The following is a 23,801-nucleotide window of genomic DNA, read 5'->3' as shown; positions in this document are numbered from 1 at the left end:
TAATGCAACTAGATTCATACTGCATTTCCCTTTTAAATAGGTAGGCACAAACTTTAATAGACAGTAATATAATTTATCTGTGCAATAATATAAATAAAAAACTGGGCAGGTGAGTGATATGATAGCCAGTCTTTTTCCCGGCCCACATATCTTGTGCCTGATAACACAAGGCAGTGGCTGGTATACAGGAAGCAACCATTTTAAGTGTGTCCGATATGTGCGTGACTGCACACCTGATTCTCAAAGAACCTAGACGTGACACAAAAAGGGGTGGAATGGGGTGTGTGCAGGCCTTTTCAGTGGTGTTTCAACTATATGCAATTTCACTTAAATGTGTGGCACCTTTGGAACTTAACCCTCGTGTAAATTGGGAGTTGCCTGTATGCATATAAAGCTGCCATTTTCTGCATATGTTTAAGCTTCAGCAGAGTTGTCACAGACTGTATTTTTCAATCTCATTTTGATGTTGTTTACATTTTTTCACTACATCCACATATACCTGCCCCCTGAGGATAACATTTCATGTTGAAGATTTAGTCCAGGAAGGCTTATACTGTAATACTTTTCTAAGTGTTTTAAGGACCACAAAACTATTTGCTTTTGTCAGATCATTAATCCAGCTGGCGTAGTACTATCTCTTGCTGCCTGTAGCAGCGGTCCAAGGTATTGGCAGAGATCTTTCCCAGCTCTGTTACTTGGGGGCCTTTTAAATTGGGGTGCCAGTGATTCAGTCTGGGATACCGTGTAAATCATGTGCTTAGAATCATAGACTTGTACAGTTGGAAGGGGTTCTGAGGGTCATCTAGTCCACCCCCTGCAGTGGAGGAATCTCAACACATAACTCCCCATCCGATTAGAAACCTTTTACCACTGAGTGACAACCTCCCCCTCCCCCATTCTGCCAATTCTGAGACCTTCTGTGACACAGGAAGGTAATGTTGTGTTAATTTGGTCTTTGGAGAGTTGTAAATAGAAATGCTTTAGAGGTAATTACTTGATTTCATTTGGGGTCTCTTCTTCTTCATATTTCTTCTTCTCTTTTTTCTTGATTGTCAGCCACACCGCCAAGAGAACCAGGGCAGGGCCCCCCATTGCTCCACACACTGCTCCAGCAACTATGCCAAAATTTTGTGCATCTGTTAATTCATAAATGCATACAGTGTTAACGTTTGCCAAAGAACAAAACATTTTGCCACAATATGTTGTGTCTGTTTCAGTGAGTTTCCATGCAACTTAATCCTCTTGTATAGGAGTTCCTAAAGAAGTTCTAATACTGTGTCCAAAAGATAAAATAACAGCATACTCAAATTGCTATAGTGAACTGCATAAACACTGTAGACCAGGTTAAGCCCTTTTTACCTCTTCTCTGTTGAATGTCCCCTTATTCATATTTACATTTATTTTAGGAAAAATAAAGCCTTGATAAATCTCTGTCTACTTCTGGGTTACAGTGGTGAAATTTAAGTCAGATCACTTTCACAAAGTGCTGTGAATGTTTTTAATTATTTTTATGTATTTGCATTACTGTTTTTTTGTTTTTTTTAAATCACTTTGGGGATTTTTGTTGTGAGAAGTAATTGATACATTTAATAAATTTAAAGTAACTACAACAAGACTGGCTGGTTGAAAAGTTCCTTTTAGTGACTTCAAGTTTCCACCTTAAACATGCTCTCTGATACACATTCATTCAGTCTACAAATATTTTTAAATGAATCCATAATGTACATTTTATGTTTGTTACAGTAAATGTTATGAAATGTGTAATATAGTATCCAAATGTATTGTTGCTGTTTATTTATATTTTTGTTGCCTAATCTGTTGTTGCTCACAGATTCTTTTAACCTTGGTGTGCCATTATTTTGGCATTGTGACCCATGTATAATGGTTCCGGGCACAGGCTTAAAGTGTACAGTTAATATTTATTAACTAGCACATTGTACCACAGTAGAACTTTCTTGGCTATTTATTACTTGATTGGGTAGTTATTACATTTATAACCTGTCTTTCTTCCATCTAGGAGCTTGGGTAGTTTCCAGTCTCCCATCCGGTCATTGAGCAGGTTTCAGACCTCTTTATCTTGAGCAAGGTGGCTGCATCATGCATCACCAGACCATGTCATGGGACAAGAAAAGTCTGTTGAGAGTGGTCATCTTGTTCATAGGTGATTGCTGCTGGCAGCATGGTGGTGTAGTTGGGACTGTGGAAGTGCACCAGTGGAACTAATCCAGTGCTTCTGCTGGTATGCCTAAGTAGCCCTGACCTTGCCTCTGCCCAGTTCCACCCAAGTTCTTTCTAGATAGGCTGCTGTGGTGACGCCTGTCTTGGGAGCACAGCTCCTTCACCCCACACAAAGCAGTTACTGTTTATTGTTGTAAGGACTTTCTTATTCCTCCTGTCCATTTATTTAAAAGCAAATCTATTCCTCATGGTTGCACACACCTAGATTTGTGTGTATGTTGGCAAAGACTTGTTGCCAACCATGTGAGGCTTACCCTTATTCCCGTGTCATGGGGAAAACAGATTTCCAAAAAACCCTAATCACTGGTTAAACTAACTTGGAAAACTTCATGACCCACAGTATTGCTATCATTAAGTGCCTAAGCAGGAAAGCAAAACTTATTCATTGCAGTGAATCCTTCCCATGTAGTTTTTACTCAGCATCTGGTGGTAAGTATATTTTATTGCTCTACAGGAAAATAAAAAATTATTTCTGCCTCTTCAGTCAAATTTGAGGCTCAGTATAAAATTAGGCAAGTGGATAATTCAAAAGTGTGGCCTTTACTTCAGAGACATAGCTCATTAATGAAACTTAGAGATGGTGCTTCTACCAAAAATATATTAGTTTGTAGGGATCCCTAAATAATAGAATCATAGACAAGAGCCATCTAGCCCAACCCCCTGCAGTGCAGGAATCTCTTGCCCAACCTGAGATGCAAACCACAACCCTGAGATTAAGAGCCTCATGCTTGACCAAAGGTGAGCAGAGGACACCTGAGATTGATAAAGGAGAAAAAGGGGTGCAGCTTCTAGACCCAATTGCTGACTACAGGGTCTTGGTTACTGTGCCTTGGGAGCAAAGCTTCATTGTGTAAATTGACAGCTATTGTGTGGAGAGAATGGGAGATGGAGAGTGATGAGGCCAAGATCTGAACAGTGGCCTTCTAGTTCTTCTGCTTTTCTACAATATTCATGAACTGTCTTTTTGGGTACAATTGACATTTCTTGTGAATTTAATGTTTAATTTAATATTGGACTACTTTCCCCTCCAACCTTAGAAACACTTGGGATTCCCTGTATACTTACACTGCACAGTCACTTTTACAACACAACTTTCCTGCCCTACTTCATTAGAGGCAGTACACTGGTATAACCCTGTTGCCATCCATGTGAGGTTCTTCAGCAGAACTTGTGCAGGATTGGAAAAATCTGGGGGGAAATCAAGATTTCATGAATTAGGTAGGACAAGGATACATTGTTTAATACCTAAATAAATAATGTAGAACCTTCTAAATCTCTTGCAGGGAGTAAAGATACTCTACATGTCAAAGACTTTCAGCTTTTTATACTTTATACAGAAGACCCAGAAACATTCCCTGCTTTTGATAGCTGCCATAATGAGCAGCCATGAGAGAACTTTTGCTGAAGGTGGTTTTGGGACAACAATGAACTTACTGATATGTGCCATGGGTGGCAGGGACCCAGCTTTTCCATCCTCTTCTATACGCTCCCATCTGTACATTATGGGTGTAGTGCCAGAGACAGTATTGCACTGTAAACTGATTTCTTTTCCTTCAATCATCTCTCCTTCTTTCCAGCATTTGGGTTTAGAAGGTTTTTCTGGGAATAGGAAAAATATATATCAGATTTCTACTCTTAATTGTAAGCCAGAATAACATGATACTCAATAGATAAACTAAGTGCTTATCTTGGAACAACTTCATAAGAGCCTTACCCAGAACCTTCAGGGTTATGTGGGTCCATTCATACTGCCCGGCATTTTTAACTTTGCATGTGTATTGGCCAGCGTCACTTGGCTGCAGGAAAGAAATCTCCAAAGAGGCATCTCCAGTCCGGTTGTTGGAGGCAAATGAAACACGACCCTTTTGTTCATCATTAAAGTAAGTGTAGGTGTTGCTTCCTGCATAATTTATCACCTGAGAGGCAGAGAGAGTCCACTCATTAGTTACTTTGTTCTTCATTTCACCATTGCATTTATTCTTATTCCAAGGGCTTTTCCAAACTTGAACATTGTTCATCTGCTAATCCACTAGCATGACTACCTCTGGGGAGTTTTATTTCTGTCTTTCATAATTTGTCCTTGTAGTTAAGGGTTAACTTTCGACATTCTCTGAATGAAAATTGGACAAGAGTAACTTGTTCTAGATGTGTTGTCCTCAATGCTGTGATTCCTTCATTGCAGGGGGCTTGGGAGTCCATTCCAACTACAATTCTGTAATTTTGACAATGCCTATTTTCCTTCTGGAGCTATATTTCATAAGATTTACATTTTGTTTAAAATCATGCTTATGATTCATTTCCTGTAATTTGTGTCTGGGGAAGAATATGTTTTTTTATACATAGTAACATTGTTACTTGAGACAAAAGTCTTCTGATTCAAGCTTTAGCCTAGGTTTTTAGAGTTAAAAAATCGCCTTCTTGTATGACAACAGATGTATTTAATCTTTTCACTTGAGATATTTATTTATACTCCATCTTTTTCCCTGACGGGATTCAAGGTGGCTTACAGATAAAAATAAGAACTGCTATAAATTTCTTTTAAAAAATCGTTGCAAAAAACCAATTATAGAATTAAAACTATATACAGTACGTATATAAAATATATTAAAACCACACAAATAATTACAAGAAAAACAGCATGCCTGTTGGAACAAGATAGTCTTCACCTGCTGGCAGAGGGACAGCAAGGAGGGCGTTCCAGAGTCTGAGAGCAGCCACCAAGAAGGCTCACTCCCATGTCCCCACGAAGTGCCTGTGAGGGTGGCCTCTCCCGAAAATCACAAAACCCGGGCAGGTTCATGTGAGAGAGTACAGTCTTTCAGATAGCTTGGACCTAAACTGTGTAGGGCTTTATAGGTTATAAATGGACTGGTAGCCAGTGGAGCTGTTTTAACAAGGGAGTTGTTTGCTCCCTATAACCAGCCCGAGTCAACAATCTGGCTGCAGCTCTTTTAACCAGTTTAAGTTTCTGAGCAGCTTTCGAAGGCAGCCCCACGTAGAGTGTTACAGTACGTAATCCAAACATAACATAACTAAGGCGTGCATATCCCTTTATGGAATAGTTTGGTGTTTCTTACAGTGTTGTTGGCATCCATCTGTCTCACAGTGTGACTAATGTTTAACAGAAAACATTTACAGCCAAAAAATCTTTTCATGTCTAAGGCTGCAGTTGTATATACCCTTACCTTGGAGTAAGCCAAATCAAACTTAATGGGGCATACTCCTTAGTTAGACATGTTCAAGACTGCACTACAATTCTTCTAAATTTTCTAAGTTACCCTTTTCACCAGAAATCTGTCGTCCAATGCGGGAGCTCTTTTAAAATATAGAATGGCTGGCTTGCCAAGCAGGCTCTTTGTATGCTTTTAAAATGTGTAGTGCTTAGTAATCGATGTTAACTAGTTTTGCTATCTTGGTGTGACCAAAGGTGTGGCTGGTGTTTCCCAGTTTGCATTGTAACAAAAGCCTCTTCATAGGACTCTGAAGTCTCATATAGTTCTGAGCCAACTTTATATATTAGCATACATACAGGCACGAACAAAGGCTAACCGACACCCAGGGCGGGGCAAACCACTGGCTGCGCAAGCGTTGTGTCACTACGTACGACATGTGTGGCATTGCTACGTAGGGCGCATGTGCAGCGTCACTATGTACAGCACATGTGTGTGACACCACGCATGCGTTGTGCATAGCAGTTTGCCCCCAGTGGTGCCCGAACGCCGTACGGACAGTGGTGAGATCCTCTGCTCACGGCTGCAGTGGCGGCGGAGGGATCCCACCGCCGTCTGTACGGTGCTTGGGCGGCACCAGCAGCAAACTGCTATGTACAGCACATGTGCGGCATCAGCGCATGCGTTCGACACTGTGCATGCATTGTACGTAGGAGTTTGCCACTGGTGCCGCTCAAATGCTGTATGGACGATGATGGGATCCTCTGCTTGCGGCTGCAACTGCAAACAGAGGGTCCTCCATATGTGGCTGCGGTGGCGCAATGGCTGCTCGCGCCACTGCACCCAGGGGTGGCGGGGCGAGCACCCCGCGGGGTGCCACCTTGTCACCCCCCCAGATATGGCACCCTGGGAGCACTGCCGCACCTTGCGACGCCACCGCATACATGAGGGCAGAATTATTTTTCAAGAAAAAGAGGTTCCTGAGCTCACCATGAACTTTTCGCTTGTTCTCTTATAATAATAAAACTGAGAGGTGCTGGAGCTGAGCTCCAATGAGCACCAACTGAAAAAAGCCCTGGTTGAGGGCAAGGTTGTTTTATTCCTTTAATCCCAGAATCTATGTGGGGATAGTGTGAACTAAGGAACTTTGAATTTCAGGGGATAGACATACCACTTTCGGTTCAGCATCGGAATTCTTTAGCAGCCATTCTATGTCTAGGCTTGTTTGCCCCAGGCGGTACAGTCGATGGTGACAGGGCAGAGTAATATTTGCTTCGGCCACTTTCTTAAATTCTATCTGAGCCCGTGACAGCCAAGTGGAACAGGATGCTGAAAGAGAAAGATCAAGTCAGATGCTTCCAGTAATCCTATATCAATAAATTGCTGCCTTGGCATTTCATGTCATGTTCCAGTGAGAGTTGTGTTCTGTGGGGTAAGCTGCTTTGAATTGATCAAGAAGACAAGATATGAATATTTAAAGCAATATTATTCCTATTAACAAATGCAACCAAAATGGAGAGGGAGAGAGTGACTTGCCAAGATGACGAGGCTACACTGAGGTGGAATCTGAATACATCCATCACTCTGTCAAGAGGATCATAGTGACTTTTACGTATCATCTTTGTGTTATCATGGGATGCTGGGGGTCTTGTTCTGTGTTGCAGATCAGTTGCTTGGTAGGCATGTCACAAGTGCAGCCTCACCAAAACAGAGTTTGGTTACCTCTTGCTTTACAAAATAAAAGTTAATTTGTATCTACAGTATTTCAGATGAGCTGGCTGGTAGATTATTGACTGGTTTACAGCTAATCTAGATACTGTTTACATACTTTTTTTTGAAAAAGTATGCTGATGCTGGCAAACACCAGTGGTAAAAACCAGTGTTGCCATGTGCACCAAACAGATGGTAAACCTAGAATTCTTTTAACTGTTGGAGTTGATAAAAGGAACGTAGGAAATTGCCTTATATAGAGTCAGACCTTGGTTGGTTTATTTCTGCACTGTCTACACCAGGCATGTCCAAAGTTCGGCCCAGGGGCCTAATCCAGCCCTCTGGTTGATTTAATCTGGCCCCTGTGGCAATTTATTTACTGGGGCAAAACCTCCAGTAAAAGGTCAACAACTTCAGTCCTAAAAACAGTCAACAGCTATGGTCAGCCCTCATGCATGTTCACTTCATCAAATCTGGCTCTCTGAAAAAAGTTTGGACACTCCTGGTCTACACCAGCTAGCAGTGGTTTCAGGCAGCGGTGTTTCCCAGGTCTATCTGGAGAAGCCATGGATTGAAACGGGGACTTTTTGCATGCAAAGCAAGATGCTTTACCACCGAGCTGTGGCTCATAGTGTATAACAGTTGCTAAAATAGTGATAGGTTTGGTTGAGCCCAAAAGTTTTTATAGTGAATGAGTGTATGAGTAGAGTATGATTTAAAGCAGCAATCAAAACACTTAACTCCCTTTTCTTGAATAGTGAGTTGATTTTCAGCTGTCTGAGTACTGTGAGTATTCATCACAACAGTACTGGTTGTAGCTTCCCTCAAACTATATATATTAAAAAAACATAGGGCTTGAACTACTGGTTTTTAGATTTACACACTCTTGGCAGAAGCCCTGCCCAGAGCAAGGGATTTAATTTATGTGGGCTATGCGTAAAGAACCTGTAGCTGAATATAGGCAGGGCTAACCTGGCAGCGATTGTCTTGGTACTATTGGCAGCATTTCCACCCATATTGTGTTGTTGTGCATTGAGGGGCTGTGAAATGACATGGACGCCAATTCCCTCTCCTCAAACTCCATCCATTGAGCTATGTTACTTTGTGGTGGGATTAGGAACAAATTTTTATGACTTGTGATTGATAAAGCTTTTGCTTACAGTTTGTTAATAAGAAAAATATTATTTTTAACTTAAAACTCTCCTAACAAAAGAAAACCAAGTACTGTACTGTAATCAATGGCAAAATTGTATACAGCTGACAATGCTATATTGATGCTTCCAGAGTTGGCCGCTAGAGGGACTCTGATACGCATGTGAAATTTAGGCTGAGAAAGTAATGTAGACAAAACAAATAGATATGGAGTGTCTTTTTTATCATGTGTGCTGTTTTTGAGATCATTTTTTAAAAATTTAAAAAAGGGAGAGTAGACACCCCAGTGACAGCTTGTTTAATTGTTGTTTTTTCAGTTGACCATCTTTAGAGCAGCCAGAAAAGAGAAGCAACAGAAAACCAATAATAAAATGTCATCCCAGTTCAATTTATATTATTTTACTGTGAAATGTTGGTGTGTTCATGATGAGTTAATTCATTTGTGCTTGCATTTCAAAAAGCTGTTTGGTTTTATCTAGTTTTTGGCTCTGCCTGGTGTTATAAGAAAAATACTTCTAATCCCCTTATGGGGTATCCAGAGCCTGTATAGAGTCCCTCAGGAGATTTCTATAGGTCGGAGAGAAAGCAGAGGCCAAGCAGAGTATATTGAAAGGAAAGCGGCTAGTAAGCCTGATCTTTATTAAAGGAAATAAACTGTTGCAACAGGGTCCCCACCACACACAGGAGGGAGGAGAACCCCGAACAATGGTGCACAAGCCCCTATAAAGACTTTTGAAATTGCCCACCCTGTAGCCCAAGACCACCCACAAAACATCATACATACATCACAGAAGGAGGCAGACTCCAGCAGAAATTTGAGAGTGTTGCTTCTCTCCTGTCTGCCATGATACCCGATAATGTCTTACTTGATTGCATTTTCTGGGTTGCCTGGCCATTCCTTTGAGATGGTAAATACTCTAGTAACGGAATCTCTTACGCATATTGATTGTTTGCTCAGCTTAACAGATACTTGCCAGACTGTATTTGAAAAGGGAGGTGTAAGCCCCTACAGTCCAAAGACAATTGCAAAGCTTTACCCATTTCCTTCCTCGCAGAGAAATATTTGAGGACAATTTGGGAGAGTCAAAATGGCTTCAGGGTTGTTCTCCTGTACGATTTTAGACACGAGGTTTATATACTTATGTATGTGTTTGCCTTGGACATTTATGAACATTTATTCTATATTTGAGACCTAAGAATTCTTATAACACTAGTTTGAGGAAACAGGAACAATGAGAGTGACACGCACACACACATTCTTGCATTCACCTTTTCAGGATAAATCCTAGCCTCCCAGGTATGCAGAAAATTTCTGCTGAATTCACTGTTGGCAAAGTAGCAACAAAGACCTTAGTCGTGTATAGACAATTTATTTTAATAAAAAAACGGGGGGGGGATGACCCTTAGATAACTATAGCCAATGATAGGGTGATAAGATTACAATCAAAATGTTCAGGCCTTTCATGTTACCTTTTTTTCTCGTGACTGAAGCGTGTCAGAATGCACATTAGGATTACTTATTTGAAAATTAATTACCATGACTTAACACGGGAGTCCCTTAAATGAGAATCTAATATTCTGGGAGGAGAAAGAAGACTGTTGTTTTGAACAATCACAATCTTAGCAGCTTTTTCTATTCCCACCCCGAACATACTTGTACATTTTGCAAACTATGCTGGGTATATAGAAAATTGAAATGCAATCCCTTGAAAGCGCACATAACTACACAGAATTCATTCGTTGGCAGGCATCCTTTGTTTGTTTTTTCAAAAATACTGTGAGAAGTTTCACTGAATCGGTGAAATTGTGTTGAAACAGCGTTCATATTGATGTATATGCTCCCCCTCTCCCCAGTTATAGCTAACACTTCTGGTAGTTAAACAGCCCAGGAACCAGGTCCATATTCCCCACTGAGCTGGACCTTGTCGTCGCATTCTGAAATCAAAGCATATGGCAGTGAATCTGCTCAGATTTGGCTTCATGAATGGCATTGAGGTAGAGAAAATTAAAATGAATGGTATGGATAAAATACACATTTTTAATAGTACTTTGTGTTTCTAAGAGTTGTACCACAAGAGGGCAGAATTCAGGCCACGGGCGTTTGAGCTTGTTATCTCTCTTCCTCTCTCTCCCCCCCCTTTCTTGATAATTCATAATCTAATGTACATGTGTTCTTAGAATTCAACCAGGTCAGTGTGTGTATGCACACACCACACGTGCAAATGTATGTGACTTTCTATTTGTAAGCTACATTTATAATTTGGTAAACCTAAAATCTGGGGAAGAAATAGCATGTATTTTTGTATTTAGTGTCAGTAAGTCTGAAGAAAGTGCTCCCTAACTTAAGACCTGAAAATCTAATTGCAAGGAATTTTCAGATTTCTCAAAATAGTTTGGGGGAGCCTAACCATCAAACTGTTTCTATTCTCTAGCTTAGGCTGTATTTAAAGACTTTGATTAATTGAGCCTACAGTTTATGCTTGAAAGGGTTAACTAAGAAGGCATGGAGGTAGGAGATAAAATGCATTGTGATACACACTGCAAGCTTCTTCACTATGCAAACTGGATTCACCTTTGAACCCTAAGCATCTTGAAAATCCTTTTTATCTACAGGGAGTTTGATTCCATAAAATCCTATGTGAAACAACTGGCCTTTTAAAGAGGCAGGGCTTTCATGTATGCAGTTGGTACTGTATGGTGTTCACATCTGTCCTACCTTGCATCCACTGAAAAACTCAGTCTTAAGGAATTTTGTAATGGAGTGTTCATCACACATAAGAAATACATGCGTATCCTTCAGCTTGTGTCATGAGGAACTTCAAAAATACATCTAAAGCTGGAAATGTAAAAAAAAAAAATTGACTCTAGTGAAGGATGGTGGTGGAGAAAGATGCAGTTTAGAAGCTGGTTTTTTACTTTTTCTCTTTTTTTACAACAATAGTTATTAATTTGTTAAAGATGGATAAAGAGAGACATTGACAGGCTGCCGTACAGCCATAGAAGAAACTGCTGTTTGATTCCCAGTTAGCAAAACATTGCATACGCTCAGGAAATGCTTTTCCTTGAAATGCTTCTCCTTTTGGGTCTTGCTTCTGCATTGGTCCTGATGCTATCAACTATATTTTTATTAGATCAAGTGGTATCTTAACCACTCTCCTGCTGCTTCCTTGTGACGAATTTTCACTGCCATGTTATGATGCCTACAAACACCATGAGCTGTGACAAGAATAAAATACTGTGTAGATTACCGGTAACCTGGAGAATTTTTTTTTAAGAGTTCTGTGAATCTAATTCTATACTAACAAAAAATGATACATTAAAAACTGGCTTGTAGCCAAATAGGTTCTACTCAGGGTAGACCCATTGAAATTAATGAACCTAAGTTAATCATGCAGATTAATTTTAATGGGGCTACTAAGTATAACTAACATTGGCTGCAATTCTGTTTTCAGGCTTCCTTTTCTTCACTTAAACTTTAATTTTGCTATCCTTAATAACTTCAAATCTTGAGCCAATGTGCAAGTGGTGCCTTTTTGCAGATTTTTTCTTGCAGAGGAGGGGAAAGTTGGAAACGAGTTGGAACATTCTGTGGGATAATCACTCAGTTATGCCCAGACGATGTACATACTGGGACATCTGCTCTTTGTATTCTTTGGCTAGCAATGGAAGAGAGGCTATAGGTCACCTTCTCCCGAGAGTGTGAGCGCTCAGAATAAGTGAGACCCGGCCCCACATGCATGATGCTTGCAGCCTGCTTTCCTAGTCTGATCTGTGGTTTCAGGAATTTGGTAGAGAGTCAGAAGTGTCTGGTTAAAAAAAATATTTTATTGCAGTCAGCTCCCAGAGGGAGCAGCTAGCTAGGCTCAAAACAAAGAGGACAGAGAGGCCCGTCAATATAAAACATGGTGCTCAGAGGCCCTGCCTAATTTGAATCACATGCGCTTGAAGTTTCAAGTGACACAAAGATAAAATGAAAGTAAATTTCTTTCCTCTTTTAAGCATTGTGAGGCATTTGAGGTCTAAAGCTAAAGAAATTAGTAAGGATCAAATCAAACTATAAAGAACAAATTGTAGATTTAAGGATTAAATACCTCCCGCCCACACACATACCAATCAGAAGCAGTTATAAGGTGGAAATATGATGGGTACTGTGCAGATATATATACCTGTTGAATCATGTGTGGTCAGCAGCTGTGTAGGTGGGGAAGTGACCATTATTTTCTTGGCTCCTTCACAAAAGTTGCTGTACTAGGACAGAATGTACAATGAAATTTTGAGAGAGTATTAAAGTGGAATTGCTGATGGAAAAGTGGGCCGGAGATTGCTGCTTTTCTGTTGTTGGCAGAATGCCATAAATAAAAGGATATTACCTTTAAATGTGGCCGAACAGCCATCATAATCAAGCTTCTTGGGGTAGAAGCTGAAGAAAGCATTATGTGTCGGACCAGCCTACTTGAGAAATCACACTGAAAATTGGAAAGAGTTTTGGAATGACAGCTGTTTTTTCTTCATACTTTATGTCAGTATGTATTGCTAGTAAAATATGAGAAATCTAATAACATGGCAATCAACAGCTGATAATGTCTGCTTTGAGCAATGTCTTCCAATTTTAACTGTTTACAAAATATTTATCTTATGAGCATTGCAAAGTTTTGTTGCCTGTTGCCTGACAGGCTAGGTGCCCTCTCAACAGACGAAACAGTTTTTTCCTGATTATTGTAACATACCAAACAGCAGGTAAATTATAGCCTCTGATGTTCAGACCGTCACAGAGAACTTGACAGTACTGTACAAGAAAATTGTCTGCAGTTATTACATCTGCAGCTGGAGACAGGAATACCTGAGGCATTTATCCAATTTGTTTCAGTTGCAGGTACAAACTCCTAGGGAAGGGAAGAGAGATGGAGGGCAGATGGGTGCATGTACTTGCTTGTCAGGTTAAGATGATAGTTAACAGAAAGCCCAATATATCTGGGTTGCTAAACCTTGCCCTGGATCTGAATATTGCACATATCAAACCTAATAATGGTGGTTGAAGGGAGACCATGATGAATGGCTAGATGGGAAAGAATATTAATAGGCTGAGGGGTAAACCGTACAAGAATCTGGAGTAGAGTCCCTAAGACGTTTAGATGGCGTCTTGTATGCCTCCTTCCTGCCAACAAAGGTCCGTATAGTAAAAGCTATGGTTTTCCCAGTATGGAAGTGAGAGCTGGACCATAAAGAAGGCTGACTGCCAAAGAATTGATGCTTTTGAATTATGGTGCTGGAGGAGACTCTTGAGAGTCCCATGGACTGCAAGAAGAACAAACCTATCCATTCCTAAGGAAATTAGCCCTGAGTGCTCACTGGAAGGACAGATCGTGAAGCTGAGGCTCCAATACTTTGGCCACCTCATGAGAAGAGAAGACTTCCTGGAAAAGACCCTGATGTTGGGAAAGATGGAGGGCACAAGGAGAAGGGGACGACAGAGGACGAGATGGTTGGATAGTGTTCTCGAAGCTACCAGCATGAGTTTGACCAAACTGCGGCAGGCAGTGGAGGACAGAAGTGCCTGGCGTGCTCTGGTCCATGGGGGTCACAAAGAGTTGGACATGACTAAACGACTAAACAACAACAACAAATGCCTCCTTCCAGCCAAGCTGGTGACAGATGTATTGCTCTGCTTTCCTTTGGACCCATCAGTGAGGGGCTTGCCATCTGGGCAGCCCAGGACCTTCATACACACTGCCCAGGATTGTGCCATGGAGAGATCACTTTGGTGCTACTAACACAATCAAAAACAATGCAGTAGGCAGCAGATATGAGTTACTGGTCTGTGCAGTAACAGCAGGCATTGATTCTCCAGGGTTTGACGTCACTCCCAGAAGCGCACTCCATTGTCTTTTGAGACAGATGGATGCCAACAGCAGTATACGTGTACAGTGTATTCTCCATCATCATCATGATCTGGGATTGTGACTGATCTTAACAGTGATTTTGTCTGCTAAGGAAGTTGTTTTATAAAAGATCAAATTAGCCCTTAGTCCAATCAACTGCTGGTTCAAGTCCCTAAGCCAGAAAATTAAACTTTTACCTATTCTATGACAAATACATAACTCTCCCACAAGGATGCCCTGAGCCACCTATCTTATAATTGTTGGACTATGTAAACATGATTAGATTTAATTATGATTTGTCCTTCTGTAGGCCATCATAAGATTGTCACCCTTCTGCACTACAGAAGGCAAAGATCTACGAATGAGAAAAAGCCTCATCATGTATGCAGAAGTTTTCTTACTTATTGCTATTTAATACTTTCAGACATGTTTACCTCGTGGCAAGGTACTTGTCCAACAATGTGTCCGGTTCCGATAACATTATACACTTGCTTGTGCCAGCTGTTCAGGTGTCCTCTAGCTATAATAGTACTAGTATGATATCTGAACACCAAACATTTCTTGTATAGCAGTAGAAAAGTGAAGAGGGGGAAATAGGTGTTCAGAAGCACATGTCGCTAAAAGTTGACCACACAGCAAAAGGCAACATGAGGCAAGATGTGGATATTTCCAAGACCAATGTCTGTGCAGGATAACACTAGCAAAAAGTGTGATGCAGAAGGCAGCAGATGCTGTTGCCCCTCAGAGACATGCCGTTCTGTTGCTGAGTGTTGGCATTTATCCCTTCTATTCAGCTGTGTTTTGAGAAATCTGTTGTTCATACACCGATGGGGCATGTAAGATCAAAAAGTTACATTTATTCCAAGACAGCTACCCAGTTCTTGACATAGAACTTAGCACCTTTATGTTGACCTGACTATAAGTGGCCAATTCAAGAGAAAATACATTAGGACTGTAATGGCCAGTAAGTCATCAAGCAGATTTTTGCCACCTGAGACCCAAACAATCTCTGAAGGAGAGATGAAGGGGCCAGCTGTAAATCTTCTAGTCGAGGAAGAAGATCCCTTCCCCTATGAAAGGCTGCTGAAGTTCCTTGACAGTGCAGTAAGACCAGCATCAGCAGCTGGAACTTTGTGGTCTCTTCCAACTCTATGATTCTATGATTCTATTGGCTGTTACGGTAACTTCCTTTTTGCTCTTAGGTCTTTTAAGTCTAGAGTATTTCTTTCGTAATATTGAATCTATTCTGCGTTTTGTTGAATTGTTGATTTTGTCCTATTTGAATTTATTTATATCTTTTGCAAACTGGCTCCTGCCCACCCCACCCCCTTTTTTGGTATTTTGATAATAAATAGGTGTTTGTTGTGAACTGCTTTGGGTACAGCTCACTGTGGACAGGAAGCATATATATAAATAAATTAAATCAACACTGGAGTTGCACATTGTGATCACTTGTATCTGAAGCAGCTCCTGAATGTTGGCTGAATTTAGCAGTGTGGATGGATCTGTTAATTTTTGGTGGGATTGAAGGTTTGCCTGACTCCTCCATGGATCCTGCTTCGTACTAAAGACGGGCCCGTGTGATTTGAACTCTTACTGCTGGCACTGGGTCTGGTTTAGTTCTGTTTAAAATCCAGGTCCAGCTGGTAGTTTGCATGACATTTGCAGTGATCTTCTTTGAAAGGGGAAGATCTGAAATTTTTTTAAGCCATCAAAATTAATTACTAGACGAGTCATATTTATATCGAAACATTTGACAATAAAATGATAATGCTAGATATAAACCTTGCCAAATTCTAACAGAGTGATTTTGCATTTGGGAAAAAGCTTTATTTTGAAACACATGCACGTTGGATCTTAAGAAGTAACCTTGGTGTACCTTCCATCACAATCAATGAAAGTCACTTTTCAGGTACAAGCTTCATTCCCTGTTAGCCATTTTCAAGTTACAGTAGTGAAGTGCTCAGTTATGTTCCAATACTTGCTCATAACAAGATATGACAGTTCACGTACCCACTACAAGTGTTGCTAATATGAGACAAAAATGAATGCCTAATGTTCTGTGTCACTTTTCATATTCCCACCTATTCCAAAACATGCATGGATGACCACAGATTTCCTCTGGGCAAAAATATGAATGACAACAACAGCCACTCCCCCACATTCCTTATACTGTAGACTAGAGAATGTGCGTCTGTATCATTAAGATATTTTTGTGTGGTACAGTTTCAGTAACCGTGGATTTATATATTGCTTACTTTCATCCTTGTGGTGTGCATATTTATGAATGCAGTTCCTCATGCAAAAGTCACCTAGCATAAAAAGTATTGTGGGATTCTCAGTACCTTCAGACAGGTCATTCCAAAGTTCTTCCTAGCCTATCCAAACCAGAAAGAGAAGTATATTTCAGGTTCTCCAAGTTGAATATGTTTGTTACTGAAGGGCGACTGGGCTGGGGGTGGTGTTTTTTTTAAGTGCCTCTAGTACATTTTTTTTTCACCACAGGTATTCTGTGTCAGTGGTTCCACTAAACTGATATCTTTGAAGCAGTGGTAAGTCAGGTGTTCAAGAGCTAGGCCATGGTGAGTCTACTTAACCATCTAATCTACATATCTACATAAGTCATTTTGCTGGGATCAGAGGGTACTCCTCTGTATACACAGAAAATAAGTAATATCACGTATCCTATGCTGAGGCTCTCCTCAGGCATATATAGTAATAAATTGATTAGATTATCATGTCTCTGAGCTATGCTGGTGTCTATTATATTCACATTCCTCACAACACTGTTTTCCCTTCTGAAGTGAACCTGATTATTGCTGCCTTATTTTTAACAGCCCCACCCCTGCCTAGTTTTTATAGGTTTTGTCCCCAATCACTATTTTTTCTCATTCTATTTGTGTGTCTACGCATACACACACACACACACACACACACACACACACACACAAATCATTTGATGTTTTCTCCTCTAGCTAAGGCCAAAGAGCCTAGGGATGTTGTCTGAGGAAAGCCCTGAACAAGAATAAACTTGTACTGTGTCCCAACAAGCATTCCTCTGACCTTTGCAGCTTCCATTGGGCACTTGTCCCAGTTTCAGAGTGGAGATGCCCTAGGTCTGGCTGAAGCTGCAAAGACCTTTTGCATAAGCAACCATCTTGCTATCAGTGACCTGAACAGAAAGATGCTTCAGCTGAGAGCTATGAGATGTCATTGAGCTTGGGTGAGTGAGTGAGCATAATGTTTCTAACATGCTGAACCAGAACAAATGTTGCTTCACGTGGGCTGCTGCAGAGCATATCTACTAATTAGATGTGAAAAGGCCAGCCATGTTACCAAGGAGCACATTCTATGAAGGTCAGAGGAAGTATATGTACCTTAGCCTAGGAAAAAGGGGTAGAGGGGTCGTTTTCCTTTGTGCCTAGGGAGCCCACTATTGCAAGAAGTACTTTTGAGTTACAACACCTCTTAGTTGCGGATGGATTGTGGATCAGGTTTTCAGGATCCGCCCCCTCCAGCTGATATGCACACAAATAACACCAGCAGAATGTTGTTATTAGAAGTTCCATTCAATACAATGTTAGTTAGATTGGCACTCTTTCATTTGTACTTGATAGAGATTCTTGGAGGCCTCAAAACGAACTTCATAGTTAGCTAAAAAACTTCTTTTAGAAATTACTTATTGTAACTGTTAAGAGTGGATTTCTGTTTAATTTTGAAATGCTGATATTTAATATTACTGTATTCTATGTTATTTTAATGAATGTTTTATTTGCATATTGCATATTGTATTATTGATATTGTCTTATTTCTAAGACGTTAGCCGCTCTGAGCCTGGCTTTGGCCGGGGAGGGCAGGATACAAATAAATTATTATTATTATTATTATTATTATTATTATTATTAAATGGGGAGTAAAGGAAATGCTCCGTTTTGAAATCATCTTAAAGTTTAATTTGATAAACCGGCAAAATGGCGAAACACTGACATTAATGAGCATTTTTGCAAAGGTATCGTTTGCATACATTATGTGATTGGGGGGAGAGAAATGAGTAGTTTTGAAACAACGCCTGTCTTATTGATTTTAACTTCAGTGCAAACATTTAAATCAACTCATTTTGTCTCATTGGTGACTCTTCTTTTCATAGCACATAGAACAGTGACTCTCAGCCTCAGGGAACAACAGTTCTCTACAGTGAGGGGGGACAACAAAGCACAGCAGCCAGAGGTTGCACAAAGGTAGCTCTCAAAATTGGTGAAAACAGCCTAACTTTACTAATGCTTATGATTTTTTTTCCCTGTGACATTCCCCCCACCTCCCCAAGATGAGCTCTCTTGGGAAGTGGTGATTGTTTTGATAAATCATACAGTGATCTATCCTGTTTGGATTAACGCAAAAGCAAATACACATGTGAAATTGAGAGCAGTATTTGATGGTATTAGAAAAATAAATACAATTTTATGCATCTGAGAAAACAAAGCTTATTTGAGATCTTGTTTTATTTGTACCACCTGTGTTCCTAGCTAATGTAGGATAGAATGGGACAGAGAAACCTAATCATTTGTAGGCTTAGAGATGAGTTTAAGCCAAATGCATAGTAATTCTCAGGTACCTTAATGCTAGTAGCAGATACAACAAGAGTATTTAGATTTAAGCTGATACCCATTCACTAGAGTCAGGAAGACAAGACAGAGTGTACTGATGGGCAAGAATCAAGTATCCAAGTCCGAAATTTTAAGTCAGGAGATCTGAGATGTGTCAGGATGCAGAAAAGATTAGACAAGCAGGGTTAATGCTGAATAAGATTTTCAGAGTTAAGGCAGTTTGGGTCCTTATATTGACAGAATGAACCTTGGATATCTATTTTAGTACAGTGTTCCATTTCTTGGTGGAGCTTTACATATTCTGGCATAGCATATAGGAATGGGAGGTGGGCACAGTATGTCTGTAGTCTTGACTGATTATCTATAATTCCAAATACTTTTCTGTTCCTCACTTGAAGCGCTGCTGAGCTCCAGAATTGACAGGTAGAAGGCTTGTTCACAGGTAGAAGGTTGTTTATCTTAAGCTTCATTTGTGAAATGCAAATTCAAAATTAATGTGTTTTCTCTTTGTTCATTAATTAGCCAACCAGGTTAGGGACACAGCATATAAGCCTGGTGACAGAGCCAACCCACAGTTTCATCTTGAAGATCCTAAGGCCAATCAGTTATCCCTTGGCAAAGGTTTGCTAAAACCACCCGACGTGCATTTTATACTTTTAAAAAAGAAACAATCTCACAGTTGGCACATTCCCGCTAAATATGAATTTATTTGGCAAAATTCGTGTTTGGAAGAAACATGAACCTTCTACCTTTTATTCTGCTATGGAATATATTTTACACCACTCATTCATTTTTAAGCCTTCTATGAATTATTACAACTATTATTTTATTATCCTATAATTTTATTCTTCCTGCTTTTATGACTGCTTTTATTATTACTTTTATCTTAATGTTTTGTTGCTTGTTTGAATAAAAAAATTAAAAGAAAAAGAAGCTTCTAGCTGCTATCAGTCTGAGATTCCAATGCGCTGTTTACAGCTGTTTGTGAAGCAGACATCACAGTTCTGCTGTGGCTTAAGGAGTAGCACAACATTTAGCTTAAAGAGAGCACTCTGTGGATATAGAGTGCTTCCAGACTTCACATTTACTCCCATGATGTTGTCTGTTCCCTGGGAGTAAAAGTAATGCCCTCAAAGTACTGCAGCCATTCTGTCATCAATATTTTGGGTATGCTTCCCAAAATTAGATTTTCAAGTTTCTCCACGTTATTTCTTATTCTCATATCTGACACTGAAAATGGATAATGTAGTGAACATCTGTAAATATATTTCCCCACAACTTCAAGTACCAGTCTTCAAAGCGATTGTGGGCTGTGAAGGCAGAAAGGCCTGTTTAGATGGCTAGACATTATCAGCTAGATGACAGTGAAGTGCAACTGAGAGCTATTGTAGGGTTTTTAATTTGATGAAAGGCAGTTTAGAATTCCTATATATATGAGTAAGGGCAAACCCTCAGGAAGCCCATGGCTGACAACAGGGTTGTCTCATATGTTTGTCTTCTTAAGTCTTTATACCTTCCTAGGTTTTGTTTCAGAATTACCCATTCTTCAAAGTAGGCCATCTTGACTTTGCAGACACAGATCTGTCCATGACCATTCCTGGATATTTAAGTATAGACTTCTTTGGTCAGCTTCCTGTTAAATCAGCTTCACCCCGTCTTGACCTGGGCAAACTCCCTTGGTAAGCTGTTTCCTGAATAATGTCTGGTTTGAGTCACATGCCCCTGTGGACCTACTGTCCTGACAAGTCCATTGTGGCTTGTATTGGCTCCTGGTATTGTATGAACTAGCTATATTTTTCTCACTTTGTTTTTGTTTGGTTGTGCAAACAAATTATAGAGTTGGGTCAGGCTGCTTTCCAATGCCACTGCAAAGAGGAAATGAGGAAGTGTCATATGATGGAAGAAAAGGGGGATATTTAATATTTTTAGCTACTACTGTTTTCTTGTGGTATTGAAACTGCTTAGGTGGTGGAACTAGCTCAGATGTAGGCCTGTAGGTGGCTTTGGATTTTTGTAAGATACTTTATTTCTCTCAGCCAAATGCACATATTCCTCAGAGAGCAGAAATGCACACAAAAACTGTTATTCTGAAAATAAAGAAAATATTGACTGAGCCATGAACACTCACCTGTTAAACACAGGCTTGCACTATGATTCCTAGATGTTAAATAGAATTGGGTCTGTTTGTGGCTGATTTAGGGCTGATTTTCCTCACATAAGCACGTAACCTAAGATAATGTTCTCATAAAAAAAAAATTGTAAAGAAAAAAGGTATAACTTCCATTTTTCAGTTTTGTGTGAGTGGCATGGAAATTTGAGCACCCATATTGTCTAAAGGGAATAGAAAGAAAGGTATGAATAATGTCAATATAAAATTAAGAAATGCGTAACTTAAATTATAACTACAGATGATTTACGGATAAGCTGGAGGAAGTCCTGAAAGGGAATAAGTTGTGAAATTTTGATGTGAAATTAGTATGTTTTCTTTTTTCTTTTGATGTAAATTAATAAAAATTCATTTTAAAAAAAAAAGGAAATTTGAGCACCCATCTGCAAAAGGTATGTTCGGAGAGATCTGTGCATTATATGTGTTATAATGGCAATTCAAAGAAACTGTTGGGCCAGGAATGAAAATTCAGACACGGATGCATTCTCAAGGACATAATACAAATGCAAGCAGGGGAACAAAAATGAAGCTTTCCTACAGGAATGAGAATCTCCTTGAATAGAAGACACAAGATTTACCCACCCTGGAAGAGTGGCAGATGAAGGTGATGGACTATATGGAACTGGCGGAAATGACTGGCAGAATCCGAGACCTGGGAGAAGAGTTGGTGGAAGAAGATTGGAAGAAATTTAAAGACTATTTGCAGAAACGTTGTAAAATTAATGAATGTTAAAATGATGTAGGATTGAAAATAAGTGGCATTAACAACAAAATTAATAAGAATATGTAAAAATGAATTGAAATTAATGAATATATAGAGTTATAAAATGTTAAGATATAGAGTTAAGATTAATGAAAGAGGGTAAGGATTTGCTGATTTGATTATGTAAATGGGAATACAAGAAGGGGAGGTGAGAGGAGGTCAAAGAAACAAGCAAACGAGCTTAAAGTTAAAAAAATGGATTTGTTTTTTATTTATTTTTTGTTTTTTGTATGTAGTTTTTGTTTTCTTTTTTTATGTATGTTCTTGTAAAACTTAATAAATATTTTTAAAAAAAGAGAATCTCCTTGAATAAAGGGCAAAGTGAGGCACATCTCGCTAAGAGTGTGAGCTTCCATCATTGTCTATGGTGGCTTTTTGTTTTTATGTACGCTACAGTTTATATTGTAACATGTTAAACAATTCGGTGGTGGTGAACTGTCTTGACATCGGTAGTTGGCTGAGTTCTGCTACAAAGAGGAACAGGGTGGGCAGAAGGACTTGGACAAGGGGAATGAAGGAAGCACATCATAGAAAAGGAGAGGTGGCAGGATATCGAGGGAGAAAAGACTCCTCTACTATAGGAGGGTTTTGTTTAATTTATTAAAATTTATAAAGCACACTTTCTTATAAAATATCAGGAAAGCTGGAAAGAATGTGGAGAGAGGAAAGGTGCATATATCATAAAAAGCAGATATAGGGAAGGTTGCCTATTTATTTAAAATAAGCTGCAAAATCTAGTTTTAATTGTAAATACTGAAACCAGTATTTGCAATTCTAATTCCCTTTGTCCTTTTCATATAGTGCTGGAAGACAGCCCTATTATGCCTGACCTTTGGCCATGCTGAGCCACTGCCATTTGGAAGAATTCGGTGACAACTAGGCAGAAAGAAGACACTTTTATGTATTGGGTGGCAGATGCATAGAAAACAGGCTGCATTATTGTAACAAGATACATGTAGTTTCAGTACTTGCCTTTATGTAGCACAAAATTATAATTTGATAAGGAAAAGTGTTAGGCGTGAGAATCACATGGATAGCAGAAAACAACCCCCTCCCAAAAAAGCTTTCTATTATTCTCCTTTCATCCCGAACACTAGATTGCACCCATGTAGATAATGGAAAAGCATCAACCCTACCATAGACGCCGAGTGTGAGGGACTGGGGGTGCTCCAGCCCCCACAACATTCCCCATGAAGGGGCAGGGCACCGACAAATTTTTGTGTGGGGCTGCGCACACTGCGGGGGGGGGGTGCGCGCACCTGATGTCAGCACGCCCAGCGGTGGAAGATATTCTCCCTTTTTTGCAGTTCATTTTTATTGGTTTCTTTAAACATACATTCATCACATCACATGCTTTGGGCTTTGGGGGGGAATGAGAGTTTAAACATCTTTTTTAATTCGTTATAAATTTCCTGCCAAAATTCCCACATCTTTTTGCATGTCCATCAAATATGATATGGGAGCCCGCTGCGCCCAGCCGTGCAAGGTGTGCTGCCCAGCTGTGGAAAGGTGTGGCAATTCTGCTGCAACTTGCCTTCCTCTCTCTGCCTCCCGAGTCACACCTGACCCAGGAGGCTGGGTGTGAGGGAGCAGACTGCACACACATGGCCCCAGGCATCCACTGTCCGGGGGGGGGGCAAGCTGGTGGGCTTGAACCCTACAACCTTGCCTTGTTTTTATGTTTCTTTCCTCCTGATGACCGGATTGTGTGTCCGCAAAGGGAATTGTGGCATTATCAATGAAACAGGAAAAAAATCCCCTTGACATTTCTCATCAAAGTTCATTCTGAGAATTTAATCCAGCAATGTAACCTAAACTCTGCAGTTTTACAAAATACGTCCTCTACAGTATCTTGAAATAGGCTTATACAGAATACCCTCACATTCGTAGTGCCCCATTACAGGGAGAGAATCAAAAGTAGGGGGAAAAAGTGTAACAGGCAAGAAGTAAGGGAAAGACTAAATGTCTGAATGTGCTGAAGCTTGAAGCCCGGAGTCTTAATAGATTCCACCTCAAGCATGTATCAAACATAATTAATGTTAATGTCATAGCCATCTTAATGTCAATTACTTTTTAATGTCATCGCCTTCTCTTTGCTGGTGACAGCAATGTTGTACT

At 40.0% G+C, this 23,801-nt stretch overlaps 1 protein-coding gene and 1 long non-coding RNA gene across 3 annotated transcripts in view; one reads left to right on the top strand and one right to left on the bottom strand.

Annotated features, from left to right (window-relative positions):
* The window catches only part of LOC128402939 (uncharacterized), a 31,643-nt gene extending 10,798 nt beyond the window's left edge, over window positions 1–20,845 (top strand). The window contains exons 2-4 of one of the 2 annotated variants that reach the window (XR_008327811.1): window positions 17,221–17,376; window positions 18,064–18,158; window positions 20,275–20,845. This is a non-coding gene — a long non-coding RNA (uncharacterized LOC128402939). Of the gene's footprint in view, window positions 1–16,857; window positions 17,377–18,063; window positions 18,159–20,274 lie in introns of those variants that run through there. The other variant, XR_008327810.1, reaches the window with a different exon arrangement.
* CLMP (CXADR like membrane protein) overlaps window positions 1–23,801 on the bottom strand; it is a 53,933-nt gene that overhangs the window by 5,852 nt on the left and 24,280 nt on the right. Inside the window, exons 2-6 of the mRNA XM_053367396.1 lie at window positions 6,580–6,737; window positions 3,953–4,154; window positions 3,673–3,837; window positions 3,304–3,426; window positions 995–1,136 (exon numbers count right to left, since the gene is read on the bottom strand). Coding sequence (XP_053223371.1) covers window positions 995–1,136; window positions 3,304–3,426; window positions 3,673–3,837; window positions 3,953–4,154; window positions 6,580–6,737 — 790 coding nt within the window. The remainder of the gene's footprint in view (window positions 1–994; window positions 1,137–3,303; window positions 3,427–3,672; window positions 3,838–3,952; window positions 4,155–6,579; window positions 6,738–23,801) is intronic.

The sequence above is a fragment of the Podarcis raffonei genome, chromosome 15, assembly GCF_027172205.1.
Source record: "Podarcis raffonei isolate rPodRaf1 chromosome 15, rPodRaf1.pri, whole genome shotgun sequence".
Taxonomy (NCBI): Eukaryota; Metazoa; Chordata; class Lepidosauria; order Squamata; family Lacertidae; genus Podarcis; species Podarcis raffonei.
This window is presented reverse-complemented; position numbering and strand designations above follow the sequence as displayed.